Here is a 12,500-nt window from a genome sequence, read left to right on the forward strand (position 1 = left end):
GTCCTGACGTGGGTGCGGGATGCTGCAGGAGGCGAGGAGCTGGAGCGGGGAGTCGGGGAGGCCCATGTGAGAGACCTACACACTTGTTTCCTGGTGTGCGCACGTGTGATCGTCTTTGTCATTTCTCTCCGGTGGTCCCTCACTACCATGTACACCTCCTCCTCCTCCTCGCTCCCCGTGCTGTTCCCACTCGAGGATTTCTGCGAGACTTCACTGTACGATGATTTGGGATGCACGGAGGAGGCTGGCGTGTCCTGGGCCTTGGGCAGAGGCATGGGTGGGCGTGGCGTGTGCGAGGGCGTGGACTGGGAACTGGTGGATGGGTTGGGAGGTGGAGTGGGCGGTGGTGGTGGATCATAAGGCGGCGGCTCAGGTATTCCAATCAGAAGGTCAATTTTGGACGTGTGCTTCCAGTCCCTACTTGGCATGTCCTCGTAGTCAGCGGCCAGCAACTCGTCCAGACCCACGCAAGACTCCATGCCGAGGCACAGCAGGGAGGAGCTCCTTCTGAGGGTCCTCCTGCCTCGTTCCCTCTGCGCCAGGATCTTCTGGGCACACGGGGACTTGGGTTTGGTCTTCCTGCGCGCCACGGTGACGAAGTGATCGGAGAAGGACGCGAGGGATGGAAGGGAAGGGTGTCTGCGTCTGTCCTTGCTTTTCCCTGAAGGTAGAGTCACGTTATCCGTGCTTCTGCTGCTGCTGGTGTAGGTGGTGGACGTGCAGGGGGTAAAGCACGTGCCCTCCCTGCTCTCCGTGCCTCCTGTCATGCTGTCGCAGTTCAGAGAGGAGGCAGACCAAAGCCAGCGGGAGCTTAGTGTGTTCCTACAGTGATCTTGCTCCGTCCTGGTGATAGAGAAATGGGAGGGTTCAAGACACTCAGCATTACACAGGTACACAGGGCCAGTTAGAGGTGCACATGAGAGGTGATAAATGCACACAGACACGTAAAAAGCGCACATAGCACATGGAACACAGCGTAGCATTGCCACAAGCTGTTATTTACATAAATGATATGGAGTTTTGCTGATTAAGGGTAAAAATTTGCGTTCTAAAAAATTAAAAGGGAATTTGATGAAGACTGGCATTGATGTGAAAGAAAACGTGATGGCAATAAAAAACGAAATATAATTGAACGGAAACTGTAATAAAATGATGAAGAGTATATAACAGGAAAGGGAGGAAGAAAAGGAGGAAAGATAGACGGATGCATGGTTGGACAGAGAGAGAGAGAGAAGAAAAAAGAGAAACAGAAAGGAGGGTGATCAGTGAATAAGAAAAACAGAGAAAGGAAAAGAATAAACAGACAAAGATTAAAAGTAAACAAAAAAAAGACACAAACATACACAAGCATGCAAGCAAACAAAAAAGAAAACAACCATTCCACACAAAACAAACAAACAAACAACTACACAAACATACAAACACACACAGATAACACACGAGCAAACTAAGATTCCACACACACACACACACACACACACTTACCCACTGGAATTGTCATCATCAGAATAATCCACCTCAGGATTGGGTGGAGGGCGATGACTACCCACTCCACTTTCATTACTAAATCCACTATCATCACTGGAGTGGAAGGAGGCATTTCCACTCCCCCTCTTGTGGAAGCGAGTGGAGGCATGCGAGGAGGAGGCGGTGGAGGAAGTGGAGGAGGACGCCACAGTGGTATAGGACCTCGTCAACCCGGAGGAGGTGGAGTGAGGTGGAATGCTGGAGTGACTGTGGCTGTGCAAACTGGGTGACTTCTTCAGAGTGGGTGCAGGGACGCGAGGTGGGTGAGGCGGGTGGTGGATGTGGTAGTGGTTGTACAGGACGGTGTTGGTGGACGAGGCCGTGGTGGAGGTGGAGGTGGAGGAGTGCAGGGTGTCTAGGGAGGGGGAGGGAGTCACATGTGGTTTGGATGAGGGGGCAGCACACGTATTGGACTCATTTGGGACTGGAAGGGCCGTGGTAGAAGAGGCGGAGGCACGGGCATGGGCGGCGGAGGGGGGACTTGTGGCTCGGAACTGTAAGGGGAGACCAAAACAAACCATATCAGCAAAGGGAACGCTAGGGAAACTTATGCAATTCTGGGATTTCTTATTAACTCTTCGACTGGTGTTTGCTGTACATCATTCCTTCATTACTAACCACTATAAGACATCTTTACTTGTTCCACTTCCACTTGCAATCTTAAAACTGCGTAGAAACTGCAAACTCTATTCTTTTTAATCTCCCTCTTTCTTGTAGATGCTTATAAAGATTTCTTGCATTACTTCAGGTATTAACTGTTCCGTATAGCACCAAAAGGGTAGTAAGAGAGACCAAAAACACCTGATTAGTGGAGGGGAAGACCAGGAAAACTTATTCATTCTGGGACTTCCTGTTAAGAAAGACGAACAACGCGCCAGATTATTGAAGGGAAGACGAGGAAACTTGACATCCTATTACAGATTAAAAAGGAAGGTTCGGACGAAAAACACGCCATATTAGTGAAGGGGACACGAGGAAAAGTTGATGTATTGTGAGACTTCTTGTTAACAGACGAAAAGCACGCCGGTTCAGTGAAGGGAACACGAAGACTCACATAATTCACAGGATTAATTAGAGATCACAACAAACGAAAAACACACCAGGTTTGTGAAGGGAAGACTATGAAAAATATAATTCTAGGACTTCTTATTACAGATTAAAAAGGAAGAAAGGTTCGGACGAAAAATACGCCACATTAGTGAAGGGAGATGAAAACTTACACAATTCTCGAACTTATTATAACAAAAACGAAACCAGAAAAAAACGGAGAAAAGTAACAAAAATAAATAAATACATAGAAAGAGCAAATCCCTTATAAAAAATATATATTGTGTGGTTGTTAGCTAGTTGTGTGAACGAGTGAATGAGCGAGACTTGTGTGAGGCATGAATACGTGTATGAGTGAACGAGCTAGGCTTCAGTCATAAGTGTTAAGTGGAAGTGCGCGGCCTGGCGCCGGGAGATCACCTACCTCCAGCCTTCTGTTCACACCTTCTGTGAATAAACACCTGCACTGTTACCTGCGTTTCCTGTGCCCCTGCTGGTCAAGAGTCGAACATGGCGCAGTGAGTAGGATCAGGACAAGGCTGCAGTGGGTACGGCGCAGAATGGAGAAGCAGTTGGAGGCGCTGGCTGCCCTGCTAGCGCGACAGTCGGAGCAGAGTCAGGCTCGCGAGGAGCGTTTAACCCAGCTGCTGGAGAGAGTGGGGACACAAGCTCCCAGTCGCACCACGGCGAGCAATGAAGGCGAAACCACAGCCCGCAGCACGTCTACCCAGGGCGCGAGGTTCCCGACGTCCGCCACCATCATTCCTCACTTAACGGCGTCAGCATCTTTACGTGAGTTCGACACGTGGCGCCATAAGTTTGAAGGATACGTAACCCTCGCCAGGATAGACTGTCTCTCCCTGGCTGAGCAGAGGGCGGCACTCGCTGCTGTCCTAGACGACGAGTGGACCCGTACACTTCGCTACGGGATAAGCTTACCGAGAGACGCGGAGTTAAGAACCATCCTCGATGCAATGTGTGAGTACCTGCGAAGCCAGCGCAACATCATCATGGATAGAAGAGACTTCTACTCCCGCGTGCAAGAAACGCAAGAAGGTTTTGACGACTTTTTATGTGCTGTAAAGGAAATCGCCAATTTCTGTGACTTTTGCGACCAGTGCATAAACCATCAGCTGCGTGACAGAATTGTCGTTGGGACACGAGACGAAGTGGCTCTGAAACGCATGCTGGAAAACAAGAAACTCACCCTTGAAAACGCCATAGATATTTGCAGAGCATCAGAGAGCGCTAACCAGTGTAGTGCAGTACTAAGGGGCGGCTCTCACTCTTCGAGCCATGGTGTGAACGCTGTCTCGAACTACAGGAAGGGCAGTTTCGGGGGCTCAAGCCCCACGGGCTGTTATCGTTGTGGCAAAGATTGTCGCAGTGACAAAAGGGGATGCCAGGCAATAGATAAAGTGTGTCGTAACTGCGGGAAAAGAGGGCATTTTGCGAGTGTATGTCAGCAGACAGTGAGGAAACGACGAGGAGCTTCGAGGAGTTCCTCAACTGTCTCTCCTCATCGCGGTGCAGGCCCGAGGCGGGGAGCCAGTGCCAGTGTATACCAGCTCTTATCAGGCGTATACACAAAGACGGTGACGGCACGACCTGCGCCCCAGGTGCTCATTACCGCCACACATCCCGCTGGAAGAGACAAGATTACGTGGACTCCTGACTCTGGGGCCGAAACGACCGTTATTGGCCTCGACACGGCAACACTCCTTGGAATCCCGCCCTCCAGCTTGGCGCCCGCTGATGGTGATGGACTTTATGCTGCCGGTAATCACCCCCTCACCTGTGTAGGAACTTTCTCGTCGCACTTGCAACTGGGCGACAGGGAAGCTGAGACTGTTGTGAGCGTGGTGAAGGAGGTGAAGGGGGCGCTGCTTAGCTGGTACGATTCCATCGCTCTCGGAATCCTCCCCGAAGATTTTCCGGCTCAAATCCGACCGCTACGCAGGGAAGAACAGCACACCGGCAACAGCTCCATCAAGTACCCGACCGCCTCGCAGCCACCTCTATCTACGCCCACAGAAGTGATCAGCTGGCCTCATTCCTACGACCCAACGCCACAGCAGCGTGCGGGGCACGCTGCTGCTGTGATCAAGGCCTTTCCCAGCGTCTTCGAAGCAAAGGAAGGTTTACGTGCAATGGCTGGTGGATCCATGGCCATCGAGTTGACAGACGACGCTCGACCCTTCGCCGTAACAGCATCTCGTACAATCCCTTACAATTGGCGTGAAGAAATTAAGAGCCAGTTGGAAGAGCTGCTTAACAAGGGAATCATCGAGAGTGTGGACTACCCTACGGCATGGTGCCACCCCATCGTGCCTGTCCCAAAAAAGACATCTGGTGTAAGGCTGTGTGTTGACCTGACACGACTCAACCGTTACGTGAAGAGGCCCGTGTATCCAGTGCGCTCACCTCATGACGCCATCGCCTCGATCGGGACCGGAGCAGTTTGGTTCACCACTCTTGATGCCAAGATGGGGTATTTTCAAGTCCCCATTAGAGAAGAAGACCAGGATTTAACCTGCTTCATAACACCTTGGGGTCGGTACAAGTTTCGGCGAGCGGTTATGGGTCTCGTCTCGTCTGGAGACGAGTATAACCGTCGAGGAGACCAAGCTCTCGGCGACATACCTAACACCATCAAGATCGTGGACGACATCCTGGCCTATGACTCCACCTACAGTGCGCACTTAGCCCATGTCATTCAGATTGTGCGGCGGTGTGACCAGCACGGCATCACTCTCAACCCACAGAAGTTTACATTCGCGGAAAGAGTGGTAGATTACTGTGGTTACTCTGTTTCTGGACAAGGCTACACGACAGACTCAAAGAAAGTTAAGGCAATCTCTGACTTCCCACGACCACAGCACATCACCGACTTACGATCATTCATGGGTCTTACAAACCAGCTTGGAAGCTTTTCTCCTGCTGTGGCTGCAGCTGCACAACCCCTCAGAGATCTCTTACGCCCGAAGAACAGTTGGTGCTGGTCTTCTAACCATGAAGAGGCGTTTGAGAAGGTGAAACAGTGTCTCGTCAGCCCACCTGTCTTGGCATACTTCGACCCATCATTACCAACGATGCTACAGACTGACGCCTCAAGGATGCACGGATTTGGATTCGTTCTCCTGCAGAAGCACAGTGACCAGTGGAAGATGGTGCAATGCGGGTCAAGATTTGTTACAGACACAGAGAGCCGCTATGCAGTAATAGAGTTGGAAATGGCTGCAATCGTCTGGGCAGTCAGGAAATGTGGCACCTACCTGAAAGGACTCCCTCACTTCGATCTAGTGCTCGACCACCGCCCGCTGATACCTCTCCTCAATAGCAAGTTGTTGGGAGAAATAGAGAACCTGCGGCTGCAGCGCATGAGGGAGAAGCTTGCTCAGTATTCTTTCACAGCAAGCTGGCAAAAGGGATCGACACACTGTGTGCCCGACGCCCTCTCACGTGCTCCAGTACAGGACCCAGTGGAGGAAGAGGATGCTGCTACTTCTGGTGACCTCGACCCTCTCCACTCAGCGGTCATCTCAGCGTTATCTGCCACCAATGAGGACGGCGTCCGCTTAGCACCACTCCAGGATCAGACTGTGGAAATGGTACGTGCCGCAGCAGCAAGAGACGGGGAGTACTGCTTGCTCAAGAACGTCATCATCGAGGGCTTCCCTGATCATTGCCACGACCTCGATCACCGCTTGCGTACGTACTGGCCGGTGCGCAGTCTGCTGGCCGTAGACGACGACCTGGTGGTTTACGGGCCGAGGCTTCTTATTCCTCACAGCCTCCGCCGAGAAACACTAGAGCGACTCCATGACAGTCATCAGGGGATGGAGCGCACCAAGCGACGGGCCCGACAAACGGTGTACTGGCCTGGTATGGACAGAGACGTTGAGAACGTCGTTTCTGGATGCTCACTATGCCGTCCACTCCTACCAAGCCAAGCCAACGAACCTCTCTGGCAGGACACGGACACACCCAGCAGGGTGTTTGAGTCAGTTTCTGCAGACTACTTCCACGCAGCAGGCCGTACATACCTCGTGTATGTAGATCGCTTGTCTGGGTGGCCTCACGTGTCTGCATGCTCACGTCCAGCATCGGCTGATCAGCTCGTTCGTGTCCTTCGGGGTGTGTTCGCCGACACGGGCGTGCCTGTTCTCCTGAGGACTGACGGTGGACCGCAGTTCACTTCTTCATCGGTACGGCGCTTCCTGGCTCGATGGGGGGTGGAGCATCGTGTATCTTCACCTCATTATCCACGCTCCAATGGTCACGCCGAGGCAGCGGTCAAGTCCGTGAAGAAGCTGATCCTCACGACCACACAGCAGGGACACCTGGACGAGGATGCGTTCGCTCGCGGGTTGCTGGAACTGCGCAACACTCCGAGGGCGGAAGGGCGATCACCAGCACAAGTCCTCTTCGGTCATCCTATGAGGTCCTGTGTCCCGGCTCATCATCGCTCATACGCTCAGCAGTGGCAGCGCGCTGCTGATGAGTGCGACGCCAAGGCAGAGCGACTGAGGAAGAAAGCGAAACTTCGCCACGACGCGTCCGCCCGTACTCTTCCTCTCCTGCACCTCGGTGGCCACGTCGACGTTCAAGATCACACGACAGGCCTCTGGGATCGCCTGGGTGTCATCGTGGCTGTTGGGCGAAGGAGAGACTACCTCATCAAGATGGGCAGCGGTCGCGTGATGTGGCGTAATAGAAGACACCTACGCCCACACAGACCTCTTGCTCCCCTTCCTGTCGAGCAGCACACCGCTCATGGCGGTGCAGCGCTTCAGCATCAGGGTCACGAGGAACACCACCATCCCGGCAGCCCGGAGCATCAGGGTAACGGGGTACACCGTGGCCGAGAGCAACCAGAGCGTCGAAGCAGCCGACAGCGTAGGGAGCCGAGACGACTGCAGGTGCGGTGGCACCGTAGCACCTACGATTAGTCGTACGTGTTCATTGTACGCTGTGTTTGTTTTGTGTATATGTACCGTGTTTTCTGTACTTCAATCATTGTAACTTTGTTTCATGTGTTACGGTAGCCATAACAAAGATAAGGAATCTTCCTTATGTCTCGGGGGAGGTGTGTGGTTGTTAGCTAGTTGTGTGAACGAGTGAATGAGCGAGACTTGTGTGAGGCATGAATACGTGTATGAGTGAACGAGCTAGGCTTCAGTCATAAGTGTTAAGTTGAAGTGCGCGGCCTGGCGCCGGGAGATCACCTACCTCCAGCCTTCTGTTCACACCTTCTGTGAATAAACACCTGCACTGTTACCTGCGTTTCCTGTGCCCCTGCTGGTCAAGAGTCGAACATATATAACCCAAGAAAAACCTTGATAAAACAACACAAAAATAAATCCACACAAAAAAAAAAACATAATTAAACCACAAAAAACGGAACTAAACCAGAGAAAACGGGAAATTTTAAAGGCAAACTCAAACAAATCAAGCGTACCCTAAACTACTTTGCCTAGACATTACCTGCACGCCACCAGCACTTGCAGATCTATGCTTCTGGTGGGCCCTAGGGGTGGTGCTGGTGGTGAGGGGGCGCCGCGCCAGGCAAATGGGGGACGGCGCCTACCTCCGCCCCCTGGTGCACCCCCCTATATTCAATGGAGGGGGGGCAGGGAGGGAGGGGCCGAAGCAGGAGGAATCTGTTACACTACTGCGGGTGCGTGCGTGCTGCAGGCTGTGGAAGCTACTGGAGAAGAGAGAGAGAGAGAGAGAGAGAGAGAGAGAGAGAGAGAGAGAGAGAGAGAGAGAGAGAGAGAGAGAGAGAGAGAGAGAGAGAGAGAGAGAGAGAGAGAGAGAGAGAGAGAGAGAGAGAGAGAATGGGGGGGAGTAGGTGAGGAAGGAAGACGAAGGAAAGAAGAGAAGGAAGGAAGAAGGGCAAGAAGTGAAGGAAAGAGGGAAGGAAGAGGAGGAGAGAAAGAAGAACGGTCAGATAGAGAAGAGAAAGAGGGGGAGGAGTAAGTAAGGAAGGAATAAAGAAGAAGGGGAACAAGAGAAAGAAGCAAAAAGGGTAGGATGGAAGGAGGGGACGAGGGAAGGAAGAGGAGAAGGAAAGAAAGCGGTCAGATAGAGAAGGGAGGACGAAAAAAAAAATGAAAAAAAAAATCATGAGAAAAAGAAAACGGAGATAAAGGAGGCGGACATAAATAGAGGAAGGAAGGAAGGAAAGCAGGAAGGATGGGAGGAGGAGGAGGAGGAGGAGGAGGAGGAGGAGGAGGAGGAGGAGGAGGAAAGTCAAGAAGAGGAGAAAAAAATAGAGTAGAGAAAATGCAGCGTCAGAGAGAGAGAGAGAGAGAGAGAGAGAGAGAGAGAGAGAGAGAGAGAGAGAGAGAGAGAGAGAGAGAGAGAGAGAGAGAGATGGAGAGAGAGAGAGAGTGAGAGAGAGAGAGAGAGAGAGAAAGAGGGGGGGGGGGAGGAAGCAAGAATAACGACACAATTAGCAACTTTTAATTACAATACTTTTAGCACACTACACTACACTACACTACACTACACTGGGTATATATATATGTTGATGGGTGACTGAGATGAGTAAACACGTGCGTAAACGAGCCAATGAGTAAACAAACAAGTGAATCAGCAAGTTAATGATGAGAAGGACACAAAACTAATAATTAAACTAGCCAAATAAGTGGATGAGTAACTAAGATGAGTAAATGAGAAAGTAATGAGTAATTAATGAGTAAATTAACGTGTAAATTAGCAAGTTAATGATAAAAATACACAGAAAACTTCTATACAAACCGGACGAAACGATAGGATAAGTAACAAAGATGAGTAAATGATTAAATGATGAATAAATGAGTAAATAATGAGTAAATGAGTAAAACAACATATATATAACAAGTTAGCAATAAGAAAACAAAAAAATAATAAAAATAAACAAACCGAAAAACGATAGCATGAGGTAACAAACATGAGTAAATGAGGTAAATGATGGAGTAAATTAGTTAAACAATGAATAAATGAATAAGACAACACGTAAATCACCAGGTAAACAATAAAACAAACAAGAAAAACAACGAAACGAAAGGATGAGTAAGAAAAATGAATCAAACACACGTACAGATGATGAATAAATGAGTAAAAAACGAATAAATCAATAAAAAAAAAACACATGAATCAACACGTAAACAAAAAAAAAGGATGAGAAACAAAGATGACTCAACACGGCCACAGATGATGAGTAAAATGAGTCAAATGCGGACATACCCAAGCGCTGAGTCATCTTCCTCATGCAGCAGCTCGGTGTACGCTACGGGGAACCAACCACACCTCTGCGAGCGAAGGTTCTCCCCCATACTGCCAACCTTTGTTTTTCTCACCTGGTAGAGAGAGAGAGAGAGAGAGAGAGAGAGAGAGAGAGAGAGAGAGAGAGAGAGAGAAGAGAGAGAAGAGAGAGAGAGAGATGAGAGAGAGAGAGAAACAAACATAACTTTCCATAAAACAAAAAATTAATCAAGTATTTTTGTTTGCTATTTCCTGCTTAGAGAGAGAGAAGAGAGAGAGAGAGAGAGAGAGAGAGAGAGAGAGAGAGAGAGAGAGAGAGATGTCAGACGCAGACCAGAGAAAACGAAGAGATAGCAAAAACAGAGAAAAGAAAGGAATGGAGAAGATGGAGGAAGAGAGAGAGAGAGAAAGAGAAAGAGAAAGAGAAAGAGAGAAAGAGAGAGAGAGAGAGAGATAGAGGGAAAGAAAAGAGAGATAACACAGGGGACTCAGATACGACACACACACACACACACACAACACGACCACACACAACACACACACACACACACACACACACACACACACACACACTCACCAATCAGTGCAATAAGATCCATTTCATTGAAGGAGAGCTGATTGTCTCCGCTGGGCAGGTAAGGATACAGCGCCCTGGCCATGGCCCTTCCTCCCAGAGTCCTCAGGGATGGCCATGGACCGGCCGCAGCACCGTAGGATCAGCTGGTGAGGAGAGGAAGGCAGAGAAGAGGAGAGAGAAAAAGAAGGATTAATTTAAGGTATTTACTTGTGTGTGAAGCAAGACAGTGTGCAGGACTGAAGCAAGTATTCTGAAACCCTTCGCTCTCTCACCACCACTGTTTTCAAAGGCCACAGAGATTGACTAGCCGGGTTCTCACGAGTGTTTCTCCTGTTGGTAATGTAGAAATCTTGTTCATCTGTCACTGGAACCGTAAAAACACCCTTAAAAAACCCGTGTAACTTCAACTAGAGCCTTTGGAAAGCAGTGGAGGTGCAGCGCACATTCCTGAACCATCCCATACACACACACTTCCAATCCCTCCCATACACTCCCCAAATTCACACACACACACACACACACACACACACACACTTTCCCAGTCCCTCCCAAACACACACACTCGCAAACACCCTCAAAACCTTCCCAAATCCTCCCAAACTCTCCCACACACACCAAAACTCACGTGTAAATCTGTTATGGTCTAAATTGAACTCCGATCTCGCTCTTGTCAGTGGTCTGCTGGGCGGCTCCTCTCCCCTGCCGCGCTCAGGTCGAGACAGGAGGCATCCATTGACCGTGCCTTGCGAACTTGTGAACTAATGGACATCGCGTCTTCCTCCAGGCACAGGGGCGTGGAATAGATCCCCTCGTCCTGGAAAACATACGAGGATAAGAACGTAAGGGGTGTGGTGGTGGTGGTCAGTCCAGGCCTACACGTGGCAGTCCCTGTAGGTGAGGTCTGAGTGTTTTCGTCTCTCATTCCCGTTCATGTGTTTGGTTTGGGTGTTGTTGATGTTCTTGATTCTGTTTCGTTTTTATCTGTTCCTTGTTTTTTCTGTTTTTTTTTTTTTTATTTATTCCTTAATTTCTTCCTTTTGTTATTTTCTTTCTCTCCGTTCTTCTTTCTTTAGGTTCTCCACTTCCGTTTCTCCCTCTCTTTTCTTCCATGTAATTTCCTCTTCCTTTTATCCCTTCTTCCTTCAAACCTTTCCTCCAACACTCCTTCACACACTGCTTGCTTGCTTCTTTCCTTCCTTCCTTCATTCATTCATTCATTCATTCATTCATTCATTCATTCATTCAAATCTTTTACTCACACTCCATTTTTCCTTCCCTCAGTCCTTTTTCCCTTCTTTTCTTTCTTCCTTCAAGCCTTTTCCCACCAACACACACACACACACACACACACACACACACACACACACACACACACACACACACACACACACGTAAACTACACACATCACAGCACAAAAAAAAAAAAAAAAACGCGAAAACTCAAGCCAAACCAAAGAAAACGTAAACCTTTCACGGGAAACTCAACTAACTTCACGACCTTTCATCTAAACTTCACATTTCCCCACTTTTATGGACTTACCCTGGGTCTGGCGGAGGGCAGCATGGCGAGGAGTCTGTCAGGGAGGGCCTCACGGGTCTTGGCCACCTCCTGCCAGTTCTCGTGGGCGTGTTGCAGGAGAGAGGCGCCCCTGGAGTGGTAGGCAAGATAATGTTTGGCGAGGGAACACTGGCGCTCTAAAATGAATCCATATCTTCGTCTCTCTTGTGTCACGGCCTGTTGGAAGGTTGGTGCTGTTAGAACATGTAATGCTGGTTAGGACTGTGGAGGAACTGCAAAGGATGGGAGGCAAAGAGGAAGATACAAAGGGGCAGAAGCAGCTGGAGAGACTTGTGCAATCCGACTCCTAAATCCAGGAAAACGGTGAAAGGAGAAGCGTGTGTGGATGTGCGTGGGGGAGCAGGGCGGTGTAGGAGTGTTTGTGTTGGAGTGTTTGAAGGAAGAAATGAACGAAGGAATAAAGGAAGGCAGAAAGGAAAGGAGAAACGAAAGAAAGGATGGATGGAGCGTGAGGAAAGAGTTTGAAGGAAGGAAGGAAGGAAGGGAGAAAGAAAGAAAGGTGTGTGAAGGAGTGTTGGG

At 49.6% G+C, this 12,500-nt stretch overlaps 1 protein-coding gene across 1 annotated transcript in view; it reads right to left on the reverse strand.

Annotated features, from left to right (window-relative positions):
• The window catches only part of LOC135091969 (serine/arginine repetitive matrix protein 1-like), a 38,684-nt gene that overhangs the window by 1,638 nt on the left and 24,546 nt on the right, over positions 1-12,500 (reverse strand). The window contains 8 exon segments of the mRNA XM_063990045.1: positions 1-843; positions 1,486-2,021; positions 7,827-7,872; positions 9,808-9,893; positions 9,895-9,920; positions 10,403-10,539; positions 11,074-11,216; positions 11,943-12,137. The exon segment at positions 1-843 is cut by the window's left edge and continues 1,638 nt beyond it. Of these exon segments, the coding sequence (XP_063846115.1) occupies positions 1-843; positions 1,486-2,021; positions 7,827-7,872; positions 9,808-9,893; positions 9,895-9,920; positions 10,403-10,539; positions 11,074-11,216; positions 11,943-12,137 (2,012 nt within the window).

This window comes from Scylla paramamosain, chromosome 39 (genome assembly GCF_035594125.1).
Source record: "Scylla paramamosain isolate STU-SP2022 chromosome 39, ASM3559412v1, whole genome shotgun sequence".
In the NCBI taxonomy this organism is placed as follows: domain Eukaryota; kingdom Metazoa; phylum Arthropoda; class Malacostraca; order Decapoda; family Portunidae; genus Scylla; species Scylla paramamosain.